Source organism: Eucyclogobius newberryi, unplaced genomic scaffold, assembly GCF_026437365.1.
Source record: "Eucyclogobius newberryi isolate DKJ021-1_F unplaced genomic scaffold, fEucNew1.0.hap1 SCAF_4, whole genome shotgun sequence".
NCBI classification, from domain to species: Eukaryota; Metazoa; Chordata; class Actinopteri; order Gobiiformes; family Gobiidae; genus Eucyclogobius; species Eucyclogobius newberryi.
Genome location: NW_027316056.1, coordinates 41,733,226 through 41,760,773, shown reverse-complemented (window position 1 = coordinate 41,760,773; position 27,548 = coordinate 41,733,226). Strand labels below are relative to the sequence as shown.

The 27,548-nt window shown below is 45.8% G+C and overlaps 1 protein-coding gene across 1 annotated transcript in view; it reads left to right on the top strand.

Moving 5' to 3' along the window:
* The first annotated feature begins 22,134 nt into the window (after window positions 1-22,134).
* Window positions 22,135-27,548, top strand: part of LOC140377900 (tau-tubulin kinase 1-like) — a 45,205-nt gene continuing 39,791 nt past the window's right edge. Inside the window, exons 1-2 of the mRNA XM_072463513.1 lie at window positions 22,135-22,198; window positions 26,679-26,840. Coding sequence (XP_072319614.1) covers window positions 22,196-22,198; window positions 26,679-26,840 — 165 coding nt within the window. The 5' untranslated portion in view covers window positions 22,135-22,195. The remainder of the gene's footprint in view (window positions 22,199-26,678; window positions 26,841-27,548) is intronic.

Genomic DNA, 27,548 nt, shown 5'->3' with positions numbered 1-27,548 from the left:
CGTGAACTGAAGGTCTATAACGTGAACTGAGGGTCTATAACGTGAACTGAGGGTCTATAACGTGAACTGAGGGTCTGTAACGTGAACTGAAGGTCTGTAACGTGAACTGAGGGTCTATAACGTGAACTGAGACTCTATAACGTGAACTGAGAGTCTATAACGTGAACTGAGGCTCTATAACGTGAACTGAGGGTCTATAACGTGAACTGAGGGTTCATAACGGGAACTGAGGGTCCATAACGTGAACTGAGAGTCTATAACGTGAACTGAAGGTCTATAACGTGAACTGAGGGTCTATAACGTGAACTGAGGGTCTATAACGTGAACTGAAGGTTCATAACGGGAACTGAGGGTTCATAACGTGAACTGAGAGTCTATAACGTGAACTGAAGGTCTATAACGTGAACTGAGGGTCTATAACGTGAACTGAAGGTCTATAACGTGAACTGAGGGTCTATAACGTGAACTGAGGGTCTATAACGTGAACTGTGACTCTATAACGTGAACTGAGGCTCTATAACGTGAACTTAGCGTCTATAACGTGAACTGAGGCTCTATAACGTGAACTGAGGGTCTATAACGTGAACTGAGAGTCTATAACGTGAAGTGAGAGTCTATAACGTGAACTGAAGGTCTATAACGTGAACTGAGGGTCTATAACGTGAACTGAGAGGCTATAACGTGAACTGAAGGTCTATAACGTGAACTGAGGGTCTATAACGTGAACTGAGGGTTCATAACGTGAACTGAGGCTCTATAACGTGAACTTAGCGTCTATAACGTGAACTGAGGCTCTATAACGTGAACTGAGGGTCTATAACGTGAACTGAGAGTCTATAACGTGAAGTGAGAGTCTATAACGTGAACTGAAGGTCTATAACGTGAACTGAGGGTCTATAACGTGAACTGAGAGGCTATAACGTGAACTGAAGGTCTATAACGTGAACTGAGGGTCTATAACGTGAACTGAGGGTTCATAACGGGAACTGAGGGTTCATAACGTGAACTGAGAGTCTATAACGTGAACTGAGAGTTTATAACGTGAACTGAAGGTCTATAACGTGAACTGAGACTCTATAACGTGAACTGAGGGTCTATAACGTGAACTGAGGGTCTATAACGTGAACTGAGGCTCTATAACGTGAACTGAGGCTCTATAACGTGAACTTAGCGTCTATAACGTGAACTGAGGCTCTATAACGTGAACTGAGGGTCTATAACGTGAACTGAGAGTCTATAACGTGAACTGAGGGTCTATAACGTGAACTGAGAGTCTATAACGTGAACTGAAGGTCTATAACGTGAACTGAGGGTCTATAACGTGAACTGAGACTCTATAACGTGAACTGAGACTCTATAACGTGAACTGAGAGTCTATAACGTGAACTGAAGGTCTATAACGTGAACTGAGACTCTATAACGTGAACTGAGGGTCTATAACGTGAACTGAGACTCTATAACGTGAACTGAGGCTCTATAACGTGAACTGAGGGTCTATAACGTGAACTGAGGGTCTATAACGTGAACTGAGACTCTATAACGTGAACTGAGAGTCTATAACGTGAACTGAGGCTCTATAACGTGAACTGAGGGTCTATAACGTGAACTGATGGTTCATAACGGGAACTGAGGGTCCATAACGTGAACTGAGAGTCTATAACGTGAACTGAAGGTCTATAACGTGAACTGAGGGTCTATAACGTGAACTGAGGGTCTATAACGTGAACTGAGGGTTCATAACGGGAACTGAGGGTTCATAACGTGAACTGAGGGTCTATAACGTGAACTGAAGGTCTATAACGTGAACTGAGGGTCTATAACGTGAACTGAAGGTCTATAACGTGAACTGAGGGTCTATAACGTGAACTGAGGGTCTATAACGTGAACTGAGACTCTATAACGTGAACTGAGGCTCTATAACGTGAACTTAGCGTCTATAACGTGAACTGAGGCTCTATAACGTGAACTGAGGGTCTATAACGTGAACTGAGAGTCTATAACGTGAAGTGAGAGTCTATAACGTGAACTGAAGGTCTAAAACGTGAACTGAGGGTCTATAACGTGAACTGAGAGGCTATAATGTGAACTGAAGGTCTATAACGTGAACTGAGGGTCTATAACGTGAACTGAGGGTTCATAACGTGAACTGAGGCTCTATAACGTGAACTTAGCGTCTATAACGTGAACTGAGGCTCTATAACGTGAACTGAGGGTCTATAACGTGAACTGAGAGTCTATAACGTGAAGTGAGAGTCTATAACGTGAACTGAAGGTCTATAACGTGAACTGAGGGTCTATAACGTGAACTGAGAGGCTATAACGTGAACTGAAGGTCTATAACGTGAACTGAGGGTCTATAACGTGAACTGAGGGTTCATAACGGGAACTGAGGGTTCATAACGTGAACTGAGAGTCTATAACGTGAACTGAGAGTTTATAACGTGAACTGAAGGTCTATAACGTGAACTGAGACTCTATAACGTGTACTGAGGGTCTATAACGTGAACTGAGGGTCTATAACGTGAACTGAGGCTCTATAACGTGAACTGAGGCTCTATAACGTGAACTTAGCGTCTATAACGTGAACTGAGGCTCTATAACGTGAACTGAGGGTCTATAACGTGAACTGAGAGTCTATAACGTGAACTGAGGGTCTATAACGTGAACTGAGAGTCTATAACGTGAACTGAAGGTCTATAACGTGAACTGAGGGTCTATAACGTGAACTGAGGGTCTATAACGTGAACTGAGGGTCTGTAACGTGAACTGAAGGTCTGTAACGTGAACTGAGGGTCTATAACGTGAACTGAGACTCTATAACGTGAACTGAGAGTCTATAACGTGAACTGAGGCTCTATAACGTGAACTGAGGGTCTATAACGTGAACTGAGGGTTCATAACGGGAACTGAGGGTCCATAACGTGAACTGAGAGTCTATAACGTGAACTGAAGGTCTATAACGTGAACTGAGGGTCTATAACGTGAACTGAGGGTCTATAACGTGAACTGAGGGTTCATAACGGGAACTGAGGGTTCATAACGTGAACTGAGAGTCTATAACGTGAACTGAAGGTCTATAACGTGAACTGAGGGTCTATAACGTGAACTGAAGGTCTATAACGTGAACTGAGGGTCTATAACGTGAACTGAGGGTCTATAACGTGAACTGTGACTCTATAACGTGAACTGAGGCTCTATAACGTGAACTTAGCGTCTATAACGTGAACTGAGTCTCTATAACGTGAACTGAGGGTCTATAACGTGAACTGAGAGTCTATAACGTGAAGTGAGAGTCTATAACGTGAACTGAAGGTCTATAACGTGAACTGAGGGTCTATAACGTGAACTGAGAGGCTATAACGTGAACTGAAGGTCTATAACGTGAACTGAGGGTCTATAACGTGAACTGAGGGTTCATAACGTGAACTGAGGCTCTATAACGTGAACTTAGCGTCTATAACGTGAACTGAGGCTCTATAACGTGAACTGAGGGTCTATAACGTGAACTGAGAGTCTATAACGTGAAGTGAGAGTCTATAACGTGAACTGAAGGTCTATAACGTGAACTGAGGGTCTATAACGTGAACTGAGAGGCTATAACGTGAACTGAAGGTCTATAACGTGAACTGAGGGTCTATAACGTGAACTGAGGGTTCATAACGGGAACTGAGGGTTCATAACGTGAACTGAGAGTCTATAACGTGAACTGAGAGTTTATAACGTGAACTGAAGGTCTATAACGTGAACTGAGACTCTATAACGTGAACTGAGGGTCTATAACGTGAACTGAGGGTCTATAACGTGAACTGAGGCTCTATAACGTGAACTGAGGCTCTATAACGTGAACTTAGCGTCTATAACGTGAACTGAGGCTCTATAACGTGAACTGAGGGTCTATAACGTGAACTGAGAGTCTATAACGTGAACTGAGGGTCTATAACGTGAACTGAGAGTCTATAACGTGAACTGAAGGTCTATAACGTGAACTGAGGGTCTATAACGTGAACTGAGGGTCTATAACGTGAACTGAGGGTCTGTAACGTGAACTGAAGGTCTGTAACGTGAACTGAGGGTCTATAACGTGAACTGAGGGTCTATAACGTGAACTGAGAGTCTATAACGTGAACTGAGGGTCTATAACGTGAACTGAGGGTCTATAACGTGAACTGAGGGTTCATAACGGGAACTGAGGGTCCATAACGTGAACTGAGAGTCTATAACGTGAACTGAAGGTCTATAACGTGAACTGAGGGTCTATAACGTGAACTGAGGGTCTATAACGTGAACTGAGGGTTCATAACGGGAACTGAGGGTTCATAACGTGAACTGAGAGTCTATAACGTGAACTGAAGGTCTATAACGTGAACTGAGGGTCTATAACGTGAACTGAGGGTTCATAACGGGAACTGAGGGTTCATAACGTGAACTGAGAGTCTATAACGTGAACTGAAGGTCTATAACGTGAACTGAGGGTCTATAACGTGAACTGAAGGTCTATAACGTGAACTGAGGGTCTATAACGTGAACTGAGGGTCTATAACGTGAACTGAGACTCTATAACGTGAACTGAGGCTCTATAACGTGAACTTAGCGTCTATAACGTGAACTGAGGCTCTATAACGTGAACTGAGGGTCTATAACGTGAACTGAGAGTCTATAACGTGAAGTGAGAGTCTATAACGTGAACTGAAGGTCTATAACGTGAACTGAGGGTCTATAACGTGAACTGAGAGGCTATAACGTGAACTGAAGGTCTATAACGTGAACTGAGGGTTCATAACGTGAACTGAGGCTCTATAACGTGAACTTAGCGTCTATAACGTGAACTGAGGGTCTATAACGTGAACTGAGGGTCTATAACGTGAACTGAGAGTCTATAACGTGAAGTGAGAGTCTATAACGTGAACTGAAGGTCTATAACGTGAACTGAGGGTCTATAACGTGAACTGAGAGGCTATAACGTGAACTGAAGGTCTATAACGTGAACTGAGGGTCTATAACGTGAACTGAGGGTTCATAACGGGAACTGAGGGTTCATAACGTGAACTGAGAGTCTATAACGTGAACTGAGAGTTTATAACGTGAACTGAAGGTCTATAACGTGAACTGAGACTCTATAACGTGAACTGAGGGTCTATAACGTGAACTGAGGGTCTATAACGTGAACTGAGGCTCTATAACGTGAACTGAGGCTCTATAACGTGAACTTAGCGTCTATAACGTGAACTGAGGCTCTATAACGTGAACTGAGGGTCTATAACGTGAACTGAGAGTCTATAACGTGAACTGAGGGTCTATAACGTGAACTGAGAGTCTATAACGTGAACTGAAGGTCTATAACGTGAACTTAGGGTCTATAACGTGAACTGAGGGTCTATAACGTGAACTGAGGGTCTGTAACGTGAACTGAAGGTCTGTAACGTGAACTGAGGGTCTATAACGTGAACTGAGGGTCTATAACGTGAACTGAGAGTCTATAACGTGAACTGAGGGTCTATAACGTGAACTGAGGGTCTATAACGTGAACTGAGGGTTCATAACGGGAACTGAGGGTCCATAACGTGAACTGAGAGTCTATAACGTGAACTGAAGGTCTATAACGTGAACTGAGGGTCTATAACGTGAACTGAGGGTCTATAACGTGAACTGAGGGTCCTTAACGTGAACTGAGGGTCTATAACGTGAACTGAAGGTCTATGACGTGAACTGAGGGTCTATAATGAGAACTGAGGGTCTATAACGTGAACTGAGGGTCTATAACGTGAACTGAGGGTCTATAACGTGAACTGAAGGTCTATAACGTGAACTGAGACTCTATAACGTGAACTGAGGGTCTATAACGTGAACTGAGGGTCTATAACGTGAACTGAGACTCTATAACGTGAACTGAGGGTCTATAACGTGAACTGAGGGTCTATAACGTGAACTGAGAGTCTATAACGTGAACTGAGGGTCTATAACGTGAACTGAGGGTCTATAACGTGAACTGAGGGTCTATAATGAGAACTGAGGGTCTATAACGTGAACTGAGGGTTTATAACGTGAACTGAGGGTCTATAACGTGAACTGAGGGTCTATAACGTGAACTGAGGGTTCATAACGGGAACTGAGGGTTCATAACGTGAACTGAGGGTCCATAACGTGAACTGAGAGTCTATAACGTGAACTGAAGGTCTATAACGTGAACTGAGGGTCTATAACGTGAACGGAGAGTCTATAACGTGAACTGAAGGTCTATAATGTGAACTGAGGGTCTATAATGAGAACTGAGGGTCTATAACGTGAACTGAGGGTCTATAACGTGAACTGAGGGTTCATAACGGGAACTGAGGGTTCATAACGGGAACTGAGGGTCCATAACGTGAACTGAGAGTCTATAACGTGAACTGAGGGTCTATAACGTGAACTGAGGGTTCATAACGTGAACTGAGGGTCTATAACGTGAACTGAAGGTCTATAACGTGAACTGAGGCTCTATAACGTGAACTGAGGGTCTATAACGTGAACTTAGAGTTTATAACGTGAACTGAAGGTCTATAACGTGAACTGAGACTCTATAACGTGAACTGAACGTCTATAACGTGAACTGAGGGTCTATAACGTGAACTGAGGCTCTATAACGTGAAGTGAAGGTCTATAACGTGAACTGAGACTCTATTACGTGAACTGAAGGTCTATAACTTGAACTGAAGGTCTATAACGTGAACTGAGGGTCTATAACGTGAACTGAGGGTCTATAACGTGAACTGAGACTCTATAACGTGAACTGAAGGTCTATAACGTGAACTGAAGGTCTATAACGTGAACTGAGACTCTATAACGTGAACTGAGGGTCTATAACGTGAACTGAGACTCTATAACGTGAACTGAGAGTCTATAACGTGAACTGAGAGTCTATAACGTGAACTGAGGCTCTATAACGTGAACTGAGGGTCTATAACGTGAACTGAGAGTCTATAACGTGAACTGAGAGTCTATAACGTGAACTGAAGGTCTATAACGTGAACTGAGGGTCTATAACGTGAACTGAGGGTCTATAACGTGAACTGAAGGTCTATAACGTGAACTGAGAGTTTATAACGTGAACTGAAGGTCTATAACGTGAACTGAGGGTCTATAACGTGAACTGAGGGTCTATAACGTGAACTGAGGGTATATAACGTGAACTGAGGGTCTATATGAGAACTGAGGGTCCTTAACGTGAACTGAGGGTCTATAACGTGAACTGAAGGTCTATAACGTGAACTGAGGGTCTATAAAGAGAACTGAGGGTCTATAACGTGAACTGAGGGTCTATAACGTGAACTGAAGGTCTATAACGTGAACTGAGACTCTATAACGTGAACTGAGGGTCTATAACGTGAACTGAGGGTCTATAACGTGAACTGAGGGTCTATAACGTGAACTGAGACTCTATAACGTGAACTGAGGGTCTATAATGTGAACTGAGGGTCTATAACGTGAACTGAGAGTCTATAACGTGAACTGAGAGTCTAAAACGTGAACTGAGAGTCTATAACGTGAACCGAGGGTCTATAACGTGAACTGAGACTCTATAACGTGAACTGAGGGTCTATAACGTGAACTGAGGGTCTATAACGTGAACTGAGAGTCTATAACGTGAACTGAGGGTCTATAACGTGAACTCAGGGTCTATAACGTGAACTGAGGGTCTATAACGTGAACTGAGGGTCTATAACGTGAACTGAGGGTCTATAACATGAACTGAGGGTTCATAACGGGAACTGAGGGTTCATAACGTGAACTGAGGGTCCATAACGTGAACTGAGAGTCTATAACGTGAACTCTAGGTCTATAACGTGAACTGAGGGTCTATAACGTGAACTGAGAGTCTATAACGTGAACTGAAGGTCTATAACGTGAACTGAGGGTCTATAATGAGAACTGAGGGTCTATAACGTGAACTGAGGGTCTATAACGTGAACTGAGGGTCTATAACGTGAACTGAAGGTCTATAACGTGAACTGAGACTCTATAACGTGAACTGAGGGTCTATAAAGTGAACTGAGGGTCTATAACGTGAACTGAGGGTCTATAACGTGAACTGAGGGTCTATAACGTGAACTGAGACTCTATAACGTGAACTGAGGGTCTATAATGTGAACTGAGGGTCTATAACGTGAACTGAGGGTCTATAACGTGAACTGAGACTCTATAAAGTGAACTGAAGGTCTATAACGTGAACTGAGAGTCTATAACGTGAACTGAAGGTCTATAACGTGAACTGAGGGTCTATAACGTGAACTGAAGGTCTATAACGTGAACTGAGACTCTATAACGTGAACTGAGGGTCTATAACGTGAACTGAGGGTCTATAACGTGAACTGAGACTCTATAACGTGAACTGAAGGTCTATAACGTGAACTGAGAGTCTATAACGTGAACTGAAGGTCTATAACGTGAACTGAGGGTCTATAACGTGAACTGAAGGTCTATAACGTGAACTGAGGGTCTATAACGTGAACTGAAGGTCTATAACGTGAACTGAGGGTTCATAACGGGAACTGAGGGTTCATAACGGGAACTGAGGGTCCATAACGTGAACTGAGAGTCTATAACGTGAACTGAGGGTCTATAACGTGAACTGAGGGTTCATAACGTGAACTGAGGGTCTATAACGTGAACTGAAGGTCTATAACGTGAACTGAGGCTCTATAACGTGAACTGAGGGTCTATAACGTGAACTTAGAGTTTATAACGTGAACTGAAGGTCTATAACGTGAACTGAGACTCTATAACGTGAACTGAACGTCTATAACGTGAACTGAGGGTCTATAACGTGAACTGAGGCTCTATAACGTGAAGTGAAGGTCTATAACGTGAACTGAGACTCTATTACGTGAACTGAAGGTCTATAACGTGAACTGAAGGTCTATAACGTGAACTGAGGGTCTATAACGTGAACTGAGGGTCTATAACGTGAACTGAGACTCTATAACGTGAACTGAAGGTCTATAACGTGAACTGAAGGTCTATAACGTGAACTGAGACTCTATAACGTGAACTGAGGGTCTATAACGTGAACTGAGACTCTATAACGTGAACTGAGAGTCTATAACGTGAACTGAGAGTCTATAACGTGAACTGAGGCTCTATAACGTGAACTGAGGGTCTATAACGTGAACTGAGAGTCTATAACGTGAACTGAGAGTCTATAACGTGAACTGAAGGTCTATAACGTGAACTGAGGGTCTATAACGTGAACTGAGGGTCTATAACGTGAACTGAAGGTCTATAACGTGAACTGAGAGTTTATAACGTGAACTGAAGGTCTATAACGTGAACTGAGGGTCTATAACGTGAACTGAGGGTCTATAACGTGAACTGAGAGTCTATAACGTGAACTGAGGGTCTATAACGTGAACTGAGGGTCTATATGAGAACTGAGGGTCCTTAACGTGAACTGAGGGTCTATAACGTGAACTGAAGGTCTATAACGTGAACTGAGGGTCTATAATGAGAACTGAGGGTCTATAACGTGAACTGAGGGTCTATAACGTGAACTGAAGGTCTATAACGTGAACTGAGACTCTATAACGTGAACTGAGGGTCTATAACGTGAACTGAGGGTCTATAACGTGAACTGAGGGTCTATAACGTGAACTGAGACTCTATAACGTGAACTGAGGGTCTATAATGTGAACTGAGGGTCTATAACGTGAACTGAGAGTCTATAACGTGAACTGAGAGTCTAAAACGTGAACTGAGAGTCTATAACGTGAACCGAGGGTCTATAACGTGAACTGAGAGTCTATAACGTGAACTGAAGGTCTATAACGTGAACTGAGACTCTATAACGTGAACTGAGGGTCTATAACGTGAACTGAGGGTCTATAACGTGAACTGAGAGTCTATAACGTGAACTGAGGGTCTATAACGTGAACTCAGGGTCTATAACGTGAACTGAGGGTCTATAACGTGAACTGAGGGTCTATAACGTGAACTGAGGGTCTGTAACATGAACTGAGGGTTCATAACGGGAACTGAGGGTTCATAACGTGAACTGAGGGTCCATAACGTGAACTGAGAGTCTATAACGTGAACTCTAGGTCTATAACGTGAACTGAGGGTCTATAACGTGAACTGAGAGTCTATAACGTGAACTGAAGGTCTATAACGTGAACTGAGGGTCTATAATGAGAACTGAGGGTCTATAACGTGAACTGAGGGTCTATAACGTGAACTGAGGGTCTATAACGTGAACTGAAGGTCTATAACGTGAACTGAGACTCTATAACGTGAACTGAGGGTCTATAAAGTGAACTGAGGGTCTATAACGTGAACTGAGGGTCTATAACGTGAACTGAGGGTCTATAACGTGAACTGAGACTCTATAACGTGAACTGAGGGTCTATAATGTGAACTGAGGGTCTATAACGTGAACTGAGAGTCTATAACGTGAACTGAAGGTCTATAACGTGAACTGAGAGTCTATAACGTGAACTGAAGGTCTATAACGTGAACTGAGACTCTATAACGTGAACTGAGGGTCTATAACGTGAACTGAGGGTCTATAACGTGAACTGAGAGTCTATAACGTGAACTGAGGGTCTATAACGTGAACTGAGGGTCTATAACGTGAACTGAGGGTCTATAATGAGAACTGAGGGTCTATAACGTGAACTGAGGGTTTATAACGTGAACTGAGGGTCTATAACTTGAACTGAGGGTCTATAACGTGAACTGAGGGTTCATAACGGGAACTGAGGGTTCATAACGTGAACTGAGGGTCCATAACGTGAACTGAGAGTCTATAACGTGAACTGAAGGTCTATAACGTGAACTGAGGGTCTATAACGTGAACTGAGGGTCTATAACGTGAACTGAGGGTCTATAACGAGAACTGAGGGTCTATAACGTGAACTCAGGGTCTATAACGTGAACTGAGGGTCTATAACGTGAACTGAAGGTCTATAACGTGAACTGAGGGTCTATAATGAGAACTGAGGGTCTATAACATGAACTGAGGGTCTATAATGAGAACTGAGGGTCTATAACGTGAACTGAGGGTCTATAACGTGAACTGAGGGTCTATAACGTGAACTGAGGGTCTATAACGTGAACTGAGGGTTCATAACGGGAACTGAGGGTTCATAACGTGAACTGAGAGTCTATAACGTGAACTGAAGGTCTATAACGTGAACTGAGGGTCTATAACGTGAACTGAGGGTCTATAACGTGAACTTAAGGTCTATAACGTGAACTGAGGCTCTATAACGTGAACTGAGGGTCTATAACGTGAACTGAGACTCTATAACGTGAACTGAAGGTCTATAACGTGAACTGAGGGTCTATAACGTGAACTGAGGCTCTATAACGTGAACTGAAGGTCTATAACGTGAACTGAGAGTTTATAACGTGAACTGAAGGTCTATAACGTGAACTGAGACTCTATAACGTGAACTGAAGGTCTATAACGTGAACTGAGGGTCTATAACGTGAACTGAGGCTCTATAACGTGAACTGAAGGTCTATAACGTGAACTGAGACTCTATAACGTGAACTGAAGGTCTATAACGTGAACTGAAGGTCTATAACGTGAACTGAAGGTCTATAACGTGAACTGAGACTCTATAACGTGAACTGAAGGTCTATAACGTGAACTGAGGGTTCATAACGGGAACTGAGAGTCTATAACGTGAACTGAGAGTCTATAACGTGAACTGAGGCTCTATAACGTGATCTGAGGCTCTATAACGTGATCTGAGGGTCTATAACGTGAACTGAGACTCTATAACGTGAACTGAGGGTCTATAACGTGAACTGAGGGTCTATAACGTGAACTGAGACTCTATAACGTGAACTGAAGGTCTATAACGTGAACTGAGAGTCTATAACGTGAACTGAAGGTCTATAACGTGAACTGAGGGTCTATAACGTGAACTGAAGGTCTATAACGTGAACTGAGGGTCTATAACGTGAACTGAAGGTCTATAACGTGAACTGAGGGTCTATAACGTGAACTGAGGGTCTATAACGTGAACTGAGGGTCTATAACGTGAACTGAGGGTTCATAACGGGAACTGAGGGTTCATAACGGGAACTGAGGGTCCATAACGTGAACTGAGAGTCTATAACGTGAACTGAGGGTCTATAACGTGAACTGAGGGTTCATAACGGGAACTGAGGGTTCATAACGAGAACTGAGGGTCTATAACGTGAACTGAGGGTCTATAACGTGATGGCTGGATGAGAAATGCCATAATGTGGAACATTGTGAGCAAAGCATAACTTTGGGCCAAACACAGACAAAAGAAACAAAGAAACAAACACAGAATCCCACTGCAATGTGGCCCATAAAGGAAGAGGAAGCTGAAAATAAATCCTATTTGTGTCGTTTGTCTGGATTAAACAGAATCTAAAACACATGAAATGACCTTTTATAACAAAGACAGCGGCATTTTTAAACCAAAATGTCAAAAATGTATGAACTATTTCAGATTTTCCTCCACATTTCTCCGTCGTGAAGCTTCAGTCTCACGTTTACACCTTTATTTGGTTAAAAACACATTTACAGAGTCGATTTGACCGCCGCGTGAGTCGGTTGGCCGCGGTCCACGGCTCTGGTCAGCCACAGTTTGACACTTCCAGGTCCGTCTGTCGTCGCGGCTTTTATTGTGAAGCGCCAGAGCGGAACCGGCGCGCGTCTGTGCCGTAACCGTGACGCAGCGCTCGCGGGGCTGCAGTGCGGACAAACAGCGGCTCCGCTCAGCCCCGTTTCACCTGCACCGCGGAGCCCGGACCGACCCAGCATCATCATCCACGGGAGCCACGGGAGCCACGGGAGCCACCGGAGCCACGGGAGCGACGGGAGCGCGCTTTCATTCTTCTCCTCCCGGGACACGGCGCCGCTGCTGCCGCTGCCGCTGCTGCTGCGGGACGCACGGGGCGGGATCTGAACCGTGCGCCTTGACTCTCCGGACCGGGCGGTGATCCGGGCCCCCGCGCGAGGCCCCCGCACGCGCGCAGGAACAGTGGGGTTTTTGGAGCAGAGCAGCGCTGCCGTGTGCCGGAGCCGCGCGCCAGATGAGGATCACCAAAAGGCGGAAAGGGAGCGGACGGTGCGCCAGGTACTCGCGGCACAGGCCTCTCCTCCGCGTGTGCGTGTGTGCGTGCGTGCGCGCGCGTGCTGCGGGACTGCGCCGTCAGAGAGTCCCGGTTTAGACCCGGTTTGGACCCGGTTTGGACCTGGTTCGGATCCGGTTGGTCCTTGGTGTGGTTTTTACCCGCGTTTGGTCGTTTATTCGTCTCTGTTTCTCCTGGTTTAGGTCCAGTTTAGGCCCCGCACCTGTCATGCTTAGACCTGCTTTAGTCCTGGTTTAGACCTGGTTTAGACCAGGTTTAGTCCTGGTTTAGTCCTGGTTTAAACCAGGTTTAGTCCTGGTTTAGACCTGGTTTAGACCTGGTTTAGTCCTGGTTTAGACCAGGTTTAGACCAGGTTTAGTCCTGGTTTAGACCTGGTTTAGACCAGGTTTAGTCCTGGTTTAGACCTGGTTTAGACCAGGTTTAGTCCTGGTTTAGACCTGGTTTAGACCAGGTTTGAAGCTGGAGTTTGTCTTTTAACCAGCCCTGTTACAGTCTTTGTTTAGTCTTGAATTCTCACTGTTGTGTCCTTTTGTTAATCACGGTTTAGTCCTGGTTTTGTCCTGGTTTAGTCCTGGTTTATTGCTCATTCAGTCCTGGTTTAGACCTCACCTCAGCCCCGTCATTTAGACACTTGGTCTGAGCCAGGTTTTGTCCTGGTGTAGTCAAGGTTTTAATTCCAATTTGGATGTGTTTTTTGTGCAAACATGAACACGCCTAAGTCCTGGTTTAGTCCTGGTTTAATCCTGGTTTAGTCCTGGTTTAGTCCTGGTTTAGTCCTGGTTTAGTCCTGGTTTAGTCCTGGTTCAGATCTTGCCTCAGAGCTGCTCAGATCATGTTCAAGTCCTGGTTTAGTTCTCGCTTTCGTCCGTTGTATCGATCGTTCTTTCTGTCATAGAATGGCTCCTCCTTTCCGGTTTTACGCGTGGTTTGGTCTCATGTAATCACTGTGTTTTGGTCTTATTTAAGCTTCTCCATTGGTCCTGGCTTAGACCGGGTTTAGACCTGGTTTAGACCTGGTTTAGACCTGGTTTAGACCGTGTTGTGTTCGCACGGTGTAGCTCGTGTGTAATTTGCTGACCAAAGCTTGTGCGTTCACTGGGGAGCGCTCAGTTTACGCCTCCTCCATTCAACCTCCAGACCCGGCCCAGACCTGGTCCAGACCCATTCCAGACCCAGTCCAGACCCAGTCCAGACCCGGTCCTGGTTCAGACCCTGGACTTGGGTCCAGAATGATCCCAGCAGCGACACAAAACGGCGTGAACGCTCGAAAAGAACGGCTCGTTTTTGTTCTGCCGCGGCTCTAGACCTGGTTTAGTCCTGGTTTAGTCCTGGTTTAGTCCTGTTTTAGACCTGGCCCGGCCTCGGGTCCGTCCCTGGTTCAGTTCTGACTCAGATCTGCTCACGCCAGTGTAAATGTGGTGCCTTTACCGGCCGCGCGGAGCCGTTTTGCGCCCGTTGCCTCGGGACGCTCCTCGGTCATTTACTTATTTATTGATGAACAGGATGTGGCGCCGCGCATGCGCAATGGCGGCCCATGACTGTGCACTGCAGAGGAGGCCCGCAGCGGACGAGACTCAGCCAGGACTTATATAAGATTAGAACGAGTCTAAAAGGCCCAGACCGGGACCAGACCGGGACCAGACCGGGACTAGACCGGGACCAGACCGGGACCAGACCGGGACTAGACCGGGACCAGACCTTGGACTTTTATGGACTTGGACTTTTACTTTAACGCGTTTGAATGAGCTGTAAATATTGTCTCTGAGCGGAATTTTGAGTCAAGTCTGAGAGACAAATGGGATCTGTTCAAGTCTGAGTTTAGTCCAGGTTTAGTCCGGGTTTAGTTTATTTCAACTTGAAGCCAGATGTTTAAAAAAGAAAAAGATGATCGGGCAGAATACAGTTTGAAGAGCAAATGAGAACATTAAATTAGTAATGAATCAAGTTCAGGACCACGGACAGAGACACAGATGAAGACCTGTGTGGACTTAAACTGAAGCAGAGACAAATCAGGTTTGAGAGAAGTTCTGATGTGTACTCTCGGTTTAGTCCTGGTTTAGTCCTGGTTTAGTCCTGGTTTAGACCTGGTTTAGCCCTGGTTTAGTCCTGGTTTAGTCCTGGTTTAGTCCTAGTTAGGTTTAGCCCTGGTTTTGACCTTGTTCAGTCCTGGTTTAGTCCTGGTTAAGTCCTGGTTAAGTCCTGGTTTGGACCTGGTTTAATCCTGGTTTAGACTTGGTTTAGACTTGGTTTAGACCTGGTTTAGCCCTGGTTCAGTCCTAGTTCAGTCCTGGTTTAGTCCTGGTTTAGTGCTGGTTTAGTCCTGGTTCAGACCTGGTTTAGTCGTGGTTTAGTTCAGGTTTAGTCCTTGCATAGATCTAGGGTAGACCTAATATAGGCTCAGTTTAGTCCTGATTTAGCAGTCCTGGTTTAGAGATTTGGAGATCCTGGTTTAGATCTAGTTCAGTCCCACTTAAGTCCTATTTTAGACCTGGTTTAGTCCTGGTTTGTTTGTGATTTTGACTCACTTTGGATCGTTAAATCTAGTCAGACCTGACATAAAAACTAAAAGCGAATGACAAGTCTTAGACACGGAGTGATCAGGACCGCGGACAGCGCAGACACGAGTAACGGACCCAAACCGTGGACTGTGAACCTCATGAACTTGGCTGAATGTGACGGACAAAACTCAGACGCAGGAACAGCTCAAGTTTACAGACCTCGTTTTGGATCCGGATTATTTTAGATGAGACCGCTACAGGATCAGGACCACGGACAGAGCTTTAAGTTAGAAGTGGTTTGATTGCACTGAACTTTACAGAGGTCATTTTCAGTCTGTGAACCTTTAGGCCTGTCACACATTCATGCCACTGACATAACAACACGAAAGAAGGATTATTTCATGAGTCCCTTTTTTTAAAATTGAGAGTATCTTAATGACATGAACTGCAATGAATAAAGAGCAGAATCAAACACACAGTCGTAACTGTCACTTATTAAACATTCTGCAGCTCAAATGTTAAATTACACAAAATAAAGAAAAAATAGTCTTGTTATTGTAGACAAAATGTGCACACGATAATGTGCCTTTCTTTTCTGTTGATACATTTTTGGGCACATATTCCTTTATCAATCTTTGCCTAAAATATCAAAACAAAGGAAAAGCTTAAGTTTTTACCAATAAGTATCAGTGAGCAAGACAATTTCTGTTTTGGTTGTACATTAACTTCTTTTTGGTGCTGTAGTGGTGCGGGCCCTTCTGAGAGGTTCAGGACCACAGACAGAGGCAAAACTACAACAGGGACTAGAGCCTGGACTAAACCTGGGACTGGACTGAGGCAACATAGTCATTAATTGTGTAGAAAACTTTAGACAATCTTTGCCATTCTAGACAAAGCCTGTTGTGTTCAGGACCATGGACAGAGCCTGGACAGTGTGTGGAAAACTGAGCAGATTCTGGTGGGACAAACGCTGGAGCAGGTTTTGTGTAACGAAGCTGTTTTTTGTTCAGTGTGTGGAATGCTAACGTTGAGCTAACGTTGAGCTAACGTGGAGCTAACGTGGAGCTATATGTGGAGCTAACGTGGAGCTAACGTGGAGCTAACGTGGAGCTAACGTGGAGCTATATGTGGAGCTAATGTGGAGCTAACGTGGAGCTAACGTGAAGCTAACGTGGAGCTAACGTGGAGCTAACGTGAAGCTAACGTGAAGCTAACGTGGAGCTAACGTGGAGCTATATGTGGAGCTAATGTGGAGCTATATGTGGAGCAAATGTGGGGCTAACAACAAGAAAACAAACTTCTGCTGATGCTCTGTGAGGAAAACATTCAAACTGTGCAATTCAGGACAGATCAGGAGCCACAGGTAAAAATATCTTGAAATGAAAATACTATTGTAACTTACAGAATTAAAACAAAAAAGCTATGGAACCTATGTCCTCACCTATGTCCCTAATAAAGATAAAATCTATAACATTTTGGCTATTTTCTGCCGATGCTTCACTGAACTTTTGTGTTGAAGCTTTACGATTATTCACATTTACGACTCAATGCTGCTGCTGCTGATTATTTAATTATTATTATTGTTTAATCTTTGTTGTTGTTGTTGTTGTATGAATTCTCTTGTTTTTAGAGGGGAGTTAATACAATTTCATACCAAATTTAATAACACTGTATGTTTCACAAAGTACTTTTAGACGTCATGGAACAGTTCATAACTGCAGATATTATTTTAATAGCGATGTCATAGTGAATGAATGTGGAACCATCAGTCTGTTTGTGCCACTGACGCATTTCTATTTCATTTTATTTTTAGTCTAGTTTTTTTTACTTTGTTTTAGTCAACAAAATGATCATGCTACATTTGTTCGACTAAACAATAGTTTTAGTCATCCAGAAAAACATATTTTCAATTTTAAAAGGATTTTTTGGTTCTACGTCTGCACATGGAGCGTGGCATATGTGCTGCCGCCTCAACCACTCCACCACGGGGCGGCACCTTTACTCGCTCTGTTCATTTGTGTACGTTTACGTTTTATTAATTGACTAAAATATAAAACGCTTTTGATTTATTAATTTTGTTTTTCTTTTATTAATATTTTAGTCATTTAAATTAACTAGTTTTATTGAAACAGTCTGACATTTATCTTGTGGTCGTGTGGGTGTTTGACGTGTAACTGCTGCCCTCTTGTGGTCATCAGGGTGTTTGACGTGTAACTGCTGCCCTCTTGTGGTCGTGTGGGTGTTTGACGTGTAACTGCTGCCCTCTTGTGGTCGTGTGGGTGTTTGACGTGTAACTGCTGCCCTCTTGTGGTCGTGTGGGTGTTTGACGTGTAACTGCTGCCCTCTTGTGGTCATCAGGGTGTTTGACGTGTAACTGCTGCCCTCTTGTGGTCGTGTGGGTGTTTGACGTGTAACCGCTGCCCTCTTGTGGTCATCAGGGTGTTTGACGTGTAACCGCTGCCCTCTTGTGGTCATCAGGGTGTTTGACGTGTAACTGCTGCCCTCTTGTGGTCGTGTGGGTGTTTGACGTGTAACTGCTGCCCTCTTGTGGTCGTGTGAGTGTTTGACGTGTAACTGCTGCCCTCTTGTGGTCGTGTGGGTGTTTGACGTGTAACTGCTGCCCTCTTGTGGTCGTGTGGGTGTTTGACGTGTAACTGCTGCCCTCTTGTGGTCATCAGGGTGTTTGACGTGTAACTGCTGCCCTCTTGTGGTCGTGTGGATGTTTAATGTGTAACTGCTGCCCTCTTGTGGTCATCAGGGTGTTTGACGTGTAACTGCTGCCCTCTTGTGGTCGTGTGGGTGTTTGACGTGTAACTGCTGCCCTCTTGTGGTCGTGTGGGTGTTTGACGTGTAACTGCTGCCCTCTTGTGGTCGTGTGGGTGTTTGACGTGTAACTGCTGCCCTCTTGTGGTCGTGTGGGTGTTTGACGTGTAACTGCTGCCCTCTTGTGGTCGTGTGAGTGTTTGACGTGTAACTGCTGCCCTCTTGTGGTCGTGTGGGTGTTTGACGTGTAACTGCTGCCCTCTTGTGGTCGTGTGGGTGTTTGACGTGTAACTGCTGCCCTCTTGTGGTCATCAGGGTGTTTGACGTGTAACTGCTGCCCTCTTGTGGTCGTGTGGGTGTTTGACGTGTAACTGCTGCCCTCTTGTGGTCATCAGGGTGTTTGACGTGTAACTGCTGCCCTCTTGTGGTCATCAGGGTGTTTGACGTGTAACTGCTGCCCTCTTGTGGTCGTGTGGGTGTTTGACGTGTAACTGCTGCCCTCTTGTGGTTGTGTGGGTGTTTGACGTGTAACTGCTGCCCTCTTGTGGTCATCAGGGTGTTTTACGTGTAACTGCTGCCCTCTTGTGGTCATCAGGGTGTTTGACATGTAACTGCTGCCCTCTTGTGGTCGTGTGGGTGTTTGACGTGTAACTGCTGCCCTCTTGTGGTCATCAGGGTGTTTGATGTGTAACTGCTGCCCTCTTGTGGTCGTGTGAGTGTTTGACGTGTAACTGCTGCCCTCTTGTGGTCGTGTGGGTGTTTGACGTGTAACTGCTGCCCTCTTGTGGTCGTGTGGGTGTTTGACGTGTAACTGCTGCCCTCTTGTGGTCATCAGGGTGTTTGACGTGTAACTGCTGCCCTCTTGTGGTCGTGTGGGTGTTTGACGTGTAACTGCTGCCCTCTTGTGGTCGTGTGAGTGTTTGACGTGTAACTGCTGCCCTCTTGTGGTCGTGTGGGTGTTTGACGTGTAACTGCTGCCCTCTTGTGGTCGTGTGGGTGTTTGACGTGTAACTGCTGCCCTCTTGTGGTCGTGTGGGTGTTTGACGTGTAACTGCTGCCCTCTTGTGGTCGTGTGGGTGTTTGACGTGTAACTGCTGCCCTCTTGTGGTCATCAGGGTGTTTGACGTGTAACTGCTGCCCTCTTGTGGTCGTGTGGGTGTTTGACGTGTAACCGCTGCCCTCTTGTGGTCATCAGGGTGTTTGACGTGTAACCGCTGCCCTCTTGTGGTCATCAGGGTGTTTGACGTGTAACTGCTGCCCTCTTGTGGTCATCAGGGTGTTTGACGTGTAACTGCTGCCCTCTTGTGGTCGTGTGAGTGTTTGACGTGTAACTGCTGCCCTCTTGTGGTCGTGTGGGTGTTTGACGTGTAACTGCTGCCCTCTTGTGGTCGTGTGGGTGTTTGACGTGTAACTGCTGCCCTCTTGTGGTCATCAGGGTGTTTGACGTGTAACTGCTGCCCTCTTGTGGTCGTGTGGATGTTTAATGTGTAACTGCTGCCCTCTTGTGGTCATCAGGGTGTTTGACGTGTAACTGCTGCCCTCTTGTGGTCGTGTGGGTGTTTGACGTGTAACTGCTGCCCTCTTGTGGTCGTGTGGGTGTTTGACGTGTAACTGCTGCCCTCTTGTGGTCGTGTGGGTGTTTGACGTGTAACTGCTGCCCTCTTGTGGTCGTGTGAGTGTTTGACGTGTAACTGCTGCCCTCTTGTGGTCGTGTGGGTGTTTGACGTGTAACTGCTGCCCTCTTGTGGTCGTGTGGGTGTTTGACGTGTAACTGCTGCCCTCTTGTGGTCATCAGGGTGTTTGACGTGTAACTGCTGCCCTCTTGTGGTCGTGTGGGTGTTTGACGTGTAACTGCTGCCCTCTTGTGGTCATCAGGGTGTTTGACGTGTAACTGCTGCCCTCTTGTGGTCATCAGGGTGTTTGACGTGTAACTGCTGCCCTCTTGTGGTCGTGTGGGTGTTTGACGTGTAACTGCTGCCCTCTTGTGGTTGTGTGGGTGTTTGACGTGTAACTGCTGCCCTCTTGTGGTCATCAGGGTGTTTTACGTGTAACTGCTGCCCTCTTGTGGTCATCAGGGTGTTTGACATGTAACTGCTGCCCTCTTGTGGTCGTGTGGGTGTTTGACGTGTAACTGCTGCCCTCTTGTGGTCATCAGGGTGTTTGATGTGTAACTGCTGCCCTCTTGTGGTCGTGTGAGTGTTTGACGTGTAACTGCTGCCCTCTTGTGGTCGTGTGGGTGTTTGACGTGTAACTGCTGCCCTCTTGTGGTCGTGTGGGTGTTTGACGTGTAACTGCTGCCCTCTTGTGGTCATCAGGGTGTTTGACGTGTAACTGCTGCCCTCTTGTGGTCGTGTGGGTGTTTGACGTGTAACTGCTGCCCTCTTGTGGTCGTGTGAGTGTTTGACGTGTAACTGCTGCCCTCTTGTGGTCGTGTGGGTGTTTGACGTGTAACTGCTGCCCTCTTGTGGTCGTGTGGGTGTTTGACGTGTAACTGCTGCCCTCTTGTGGTCGTGTGGGTGTTTGACGTGTAACTCCTGCCCTCTTGTGGTCATCAGGGTGTTTGACGTGTAACTGCTGCCCTCTTGTGGTCGTGTGGGTGTTTGACGTGTAACTGCTGCCCTCTTGTGGTCGTGTGGGTGTTTGACGTGTAACTGCTGCCCTCTTGTGGTCATCAGGGTGTTTGACGTGTAACTGCTGCCCTCTTGTGGTCGTGTGGGTGTTTGACGTGTAACTGCTGCCCTCTTGTGGTCGTGTGGGTGTTTGACGTGTAACTGCTGCCCTCTTGTGGTCATGTGGGTGTTTGACGTGTAACTGCTGCCCTCTTGTGGTCGTGTGGGTGTTTGACGTGTAACTGCTGCCCTCTTGTGGTCGTGTGGGTGTTTGACGTGTAACCGCTGCCCTCTTGTGGTCGTGTGGGTGTTTGACGTGTAACCGCTGCCCTCTTGTGGTCGTGTGGGTGTTTGACGTGTAACCGCTGCCCTCTTGTGGGTGTTTGACGTGTAACTGCTGCCCTCTTGTGGTCGTGTGGGTGTTTGACGTGTAACTGCTGCCCTCTTGTGGTCGTTTGTGTGTTTGACGTGTAACTGCTGCCCTCTTGTGGTCATCAGGATGTTTGACATGTAACTGCTGCCCTCTTGTGGTCGTGTGAGTGTTTGACGTAACTGCTGCCATCTTGTGGTCGTTTGGGTGTTTGACGTGTAACTCCTGCCCTCTTGTGGTCATCTGGGTATTTGATGTGTAACTGCTGCCCTCTTGTGGTCATCAGGGTGTTTGACGTGTAACTGCTGCCCTCTTGTGGTCTTGTGGGTGTTTGACGTGTAACTGCTGCCCTCTTGTGGTTGTGTTGGTGTTAGACGTGTAACTGCTGCCCTCTTGTGGTTGTGTTGGTGTTAGACGTGTAACTGCTGCCCTCTTGTGGTCGTGTGGGTGTTTGACGTGTAACTGCTGCCCTCTTGTGGTCCTCTGAGTGTTTGATGTGTAACTGCTGCCCGCTTGTGGTCGTGTGGATGTTTGATGTGTAACTGCTGCCCTCTTGTGGTCAGCCTCTGTGTTTGACGTTTAACTACTGCCCTCTTGTGGTCTTATGATGCGTATGCGTTGCCCTCTTGTGGTCCTATGACGCGTAACCACTGCCCTCTTGTGGTCTTATGATGCGTATGCGCTGCCCTCTTGTGGTCCTATGACGCGTAACCGCTGCCCTCTTGTGGTCCTATGACGCATAACCGCTACCCTCTTGTGGTCTCTCTGGTCCGTAGGGTAACTCAGGAAGGGTTTTGTCGCGCTCAGGATTTGTTGTAAGCCGTCAGGTTTTCCGGGAGCTCAGAACTATGGTGAGCCCCGCCTCCTGCAGCCGCCGTGTCCACGATCAACACACTCGTGCCGTCCAGAGGAGTCGCAGAGGCAGGATGGGCCGAGTGTGGCCACTGAGGGGCAGCAGAGGGTCTTATGTGGTCACTGATGTCACATCTGGAGAAAGAGCTGGACATGTGTTGTAGCGCAGGGAGTGTTCAGGTCCGGGTTTAAAGGTTCGGATTCAGGTCCGGTTTTAGTTCCGGGTTTTAGGTTCGGGTTTTAGGTTCGGGTTCAGATCTGAGTTCAGGTCCGGGTTTAGGTCAGGTTTAGGTCAGGTTCAGGTCCGGGTTTAGGTCGGGTTCAGGTCCGGGTTCAGGTCCGAGTTTAGGTCGGGTTTAGGTCAGGTTCAGGTCCTAGTTTAGGTCGGGTTCAGGTCTGGGTTTAGGTCGGGTTTAGGTCGGGTTCAGGTCCGGGTTTAGGTCCGAGTTTAGGTCGGGTTCAGGTCTGGGTTTAGGTCGGGTTTAGGTCGGGTTCAGGTCCGGGTTTAGGTCCGAGTTTAGGTCGGGTTTAGGTCAGGTTCAGGTCCTAGTTTAGGTCGGGTTTAGGTCGGGTTCAGGTCCGAGTTTAGGTCGGGTTTAGGTTAGGTTCAGGTCCTAGTTTAGGTCGGGTTCAGGTCCGGGTTTAGGTCGGGTTTAGGTCGGGTTCAGGTCCGGGTTTAGGTCCGAGTTTAGGTCGGGTTTAGGTCAGGTTCAGGTCCTAGTTTAGGTCGGGTTTAGGTCGGGTTCAGGTCTGGGTTCAGGTCTGGGTTCAGGTCCGGGTTCAGGTCCGGGTTCAGGTCCGGGTTCAGGTCCGGATTCAGGTCCGGGTTCAGGTCAGAGTTTAGGTCGGGTTTAGGTCAGGTTCAGGTCCTAGTTTAGGTCGGGTTCAGGTCCGGGTTTAGGTCGGGTTCAGGTTTGGGTTTAGGTCGGGTTTAGGTCGGGTTTAGGTCCGGGTTTAGGTCCGAGTTTAGGTCGGGTTTAGGTCAGGTTCAGGTCTGGGTTCAGGTCAGGGTTCAGGTCCGGGTTCAGGTCCGGGTTCAGGTCCTAGTTTAGGTCGGGTTTAGGTCGGGTTCAGGTCGGGTTCAGGTCCGGGTTTAGGTCCGGGTTCAGGTCCTAGTTTAGGTCGGGTTCAGGTCCGGGTTCAGGTCCGGGTTCAGGTCCTATTTTAGGTCGGGTTCAGGTCGGGTTAAATATTTTAGTAGAACCACGACAATTAATCTACTAATTGTGACTAGTTGACTATAAATCAAAGATCATAGTCACATTTTGATCATTGTAATCATTATCTGGACTAAAGAGACTCTAAAACACAAAAAGCTATTGTTAAATAAAAATGTCAAAATTCAGATTTTCATCAACATCACACTTTATTTGTAGATCATACCTCCAGAGCCTTCAGTCTGAACATTACAACCTTTACAGCCCCTCCCCTTTTGCTCGTTTGATGGAGGCGTGGTCACAGGTCCAGCTTTCTCACAGTGAAATCATGTCATGTTTCTGGAGGATCATGTGACCTGCTGCCGCTCCTCAGGTCCTGGTTTGGTCCCAGACTCGGACTTGGACTGTGTTGATTGTGGAGACCCGGCCGTGGTTCTTAAAGTGGCTGCATCTGCAGAACAAGCCTGTCATTCCCAGAGCGTCCAGCAGGAGGAGTGAGGAGCCTCTGGTCGCCCTGGAAACGCAGCGCGCCTGAGCTGTGCATGCTCCAAAGACACGTGACATGGCCCTGCATGGAACAGCATGGCGCTGACTGACACGCTTCAGGATGGAGAGGGTTAACCTGTTAGCCTGTTAGCATAACTAGCCTGTTAGCATATTGGCCTGTTAGCCCATTAGCTCGCTAGCGCCTGCTATGGTCAATGCAACAGGGTTTGATTATTGAAACGTGTCAGTGTGGGACGCCTGAGCGCTGTTCAGAGAATGAGACGAACTTAAACCAAACCAATCACAAACGATAAAAGCAGCTTCAGTTTGAAAAGGTCTAAACGACGACGTCAGCGGCGTTTGCACTGAATAAGACCTCGTTTGGCTCATTCAGCTTTGCCAAACGTGGTCATTCCAATTGTGATTTCGACTCAGCCTTTCCGCCCTAATGCCACGCCCTCCAGTGCGTTCACACAGGCTCCGCCCACATCCCTTTAGCATACATCAGCGCAGACAGAAGCTCAATCGGAAGGATAGGCACATTTCTTATTGATGCAGAGGGAGAAAAAGGTCCCAGAAGTGACTCGGCTCTGGCTTAAACGCTTAAAGAGCACTAGTTATTCATTTATTTATTTATTAACCTTGATTTAACCAGGTAAAAGAAAACAAATGAGACCGAAACCTCTTTTACAAGAGCGACCTGGGAAAGGTAAATGCATCGAGGACTTATATAGGCAATGTAGGCCTACGATTTAAACAAGCGACACATTATATTGACAAGAAAAGGTAGAATTGACAGAAACAAGTTTGCGCTGTTTAAAATGTGTTTTTATCCACAACCAAAACAGCATAAGACAAACTGAAGCAAACAAAGCTTCTTTAGACTGAGGTTTGTTAGACTCCGTTTCTCTCAACAAGATGATTTTCTTTCTTTCTGTGAAATGTCCCACTGTAAAACCACACGAACATTAATCGTCGTGTTCTATTTGAGGATTTAAAACGGCACATTACGGCAGTTCTAAAAGTAGCCGTGTGGTGCCAGTCAAAAACTTTGGGGCATGTCACAGAAAACGCAATGACTGAAGATAAAGAAGCCAGAAACTTGACACCGGCGACTCTTTCATCGGCCCACCCGTCCCAGGAGCAGCTCTTAAGCTTTCTGTTTCAGGAGACTGTTGTGCACTGTTGGTTGATGACGGACGTGCCAATCAGAGACAGACGACACACGTAAAAAACGATCGAAAGCACAACACCGCCTGCCGAAAGACGAGAGACGGAAGCGCCGCCGCATGTCCAGCTCTCGTCTGTCCAGCAGGAGGCGACAGAGGCAGGGCATGTGTTCGAACGCCACCCGGGTCAGGCCCGCGGCGTGCGCAGGCCGTTTGTTTTGGGGGCCGGTCTCGGTTTAGTCCTCATCGAATCTCGGTTCGGTTCCCGGAATCGACGGTTCCCGGTTTCTTCTGCTTTTTTTGGTTTCAGACATGATATTTGCTCCCGTTTTCTGCAAATACCATCACACGCCATGCACTGAACCCCGCCCCCAAAACCCAATAACCCCGCCCCTGAACCAAATAACCACACCCCCCAAACCCACTTACCCCACCCCTGTTCTCACAAGCTCCTCCCCCAACTTCTTCTTCACCAATTTTCCTTCAGAATTTCAAATCTATCGCTGCCCAACTCATACATCATTTATCCCTTATTGTTTATTGTTTATTGTTTAATGTGTAAAAGACAAATGCTTTTTAATTTCTTTAAGCTAACCGCTTTACTTTATCCTTTTGTTGTCAATTTTACGCTTATTGGGAACATTTTACAACATATACTTTTCTACAAAATCTAGTTTTTTCCCGCCCCACCTCAACCTCACCCAGTCCCGCCCTCTACCATGGCCCCGCCCCCCTCTGGCCTGTAGCCTGATCAGCTCAATTGAATGGCTTCTTTTTTGGCTCCGGCCGTTTGTAATGCCTGAAAAAAATATATAAAAAAAAAATAACGAAAACACTGCTGCACCAACGTAAGTGTCTCTACTGGATTTGCGTTTGTCTTTCGTCCGCCATCGTGAACAGCCGCGTACGGAAACACCACATGGACAAAATGACAAATGCCACTCAAATCACAATCGTGACTGGCATTTTATGTTCAGAGGTTTTGCTCAGGATGTTTTAGATTCTCATAGACATTTACACGCCTAAGTGTACAACTCCTTCAGAGTATAGCAAAAATGCACAAACTTTAGTTATTTTTAAAGACAATAAGTTAGAAAAGGTATTTACCTCCTCGATGTTTCGGCTGCTGGCTGTGAGCGAGTTTGTGGTCGTATAAAAGAAGACAAGTTGAGTCTTAAAAGAGGATTAGGGCGGATCATTCTGAAATTCGCTTGCAGCTAACAGCCAAAACATGTCAACAAGAACATGTTAATGTTTTTTTTAAAAGGACTTAAGTTTGTGGATGTATAAATGTTGAAGTTTGGGAAACTGGCCAGTAGAAAAATGGTTAAACAAATTTATTCTGTAGTATTTTTCTTTTTCTGTGTGAATATTTGATGTGTACCTGGCAGTATGTGGAAATGTAGGAATTAACTTGTATTTTCTAACATTTATTTTTTCTTAAATTGTCAGTGGAATTAATTGTGTTGAAACTGGTGCATTTGTTCAAGTTCTTATGAAAGTTTGTCCATGTGTTGTTGTCGTACTGTGCAGTCCAAGATGGCGGACCAACACGTGACGCAGATCAGGCAGGGACAGCGCTCCATGTTTCCTCGCCGTGACTCTAACTTGCCTTTCCTGTGTTTGTGTTGTCACTTGTGTGTGTGTCTGTGCGTGTCGCGGGGCAGATAAATGGCTCGTTTAAGCTGGGAGCTGCTCGTGTGCTGTCCGGGTGGCAGATGCAGTGCCTAGTGCCCGGGCTCCAGGACAACAACAACATGAACGGCAGCGGCTCCGAGCAGGTCGACATCCTGCCCCCCAACTGCATGGTCAAGGACCGATGGAAAGTGGTGAGTCCAGTCGCATACTCAATACTGAAATGTCATGTTTTCACCTGTGGAGCTTTTCAGAGGCAGAAAAGGTGTGATATCTGTGTCGGTCTCTGGACTCCCTCAAGGCTCAGTAGTTGGACCTTTGTTCTTTTCCTTCGCTTAACCTCACTTCCTTTTATAAATAATATATATTCTAAGGATGTTTTTCAATGCATTTTAGGGGCGTGCTAAAATATCAAGATACTAAATTTGGTGATACTGTTTGAATATTGTGGGCTGCTGTATCAATATATTGATAAAAGTATATTTATTAACATAATATATAAAATAATACTTCTAATCATAATGAAAATACTACTACTACTACTGCTACTGCTACTACTGCTACTGCTACTACTACTACTACTACTACTACTACTACTACTACTACTACTACTACTACTACTACTACTACTACTACTACTTCTACTTCTACTTCTACTTCTACTTCTACTCCTACTCCTACTCCTACTCCTACTCCTACTCCTACTCCTACTCCTACTCCTACTACTACTACTAATAAATATATTTTTAAATATATACATTATACTATACAACTTTAATTTATTGTTAAAGTTGTTAAAGTAAAGTAAGTAAGTAAAGTTGACATATTTACTGCTGTCATGATTAAAAGTTGTGTATTTCATATTAGGTTTGAGCAAGACCAAGAAATCCTGTTAAATATCT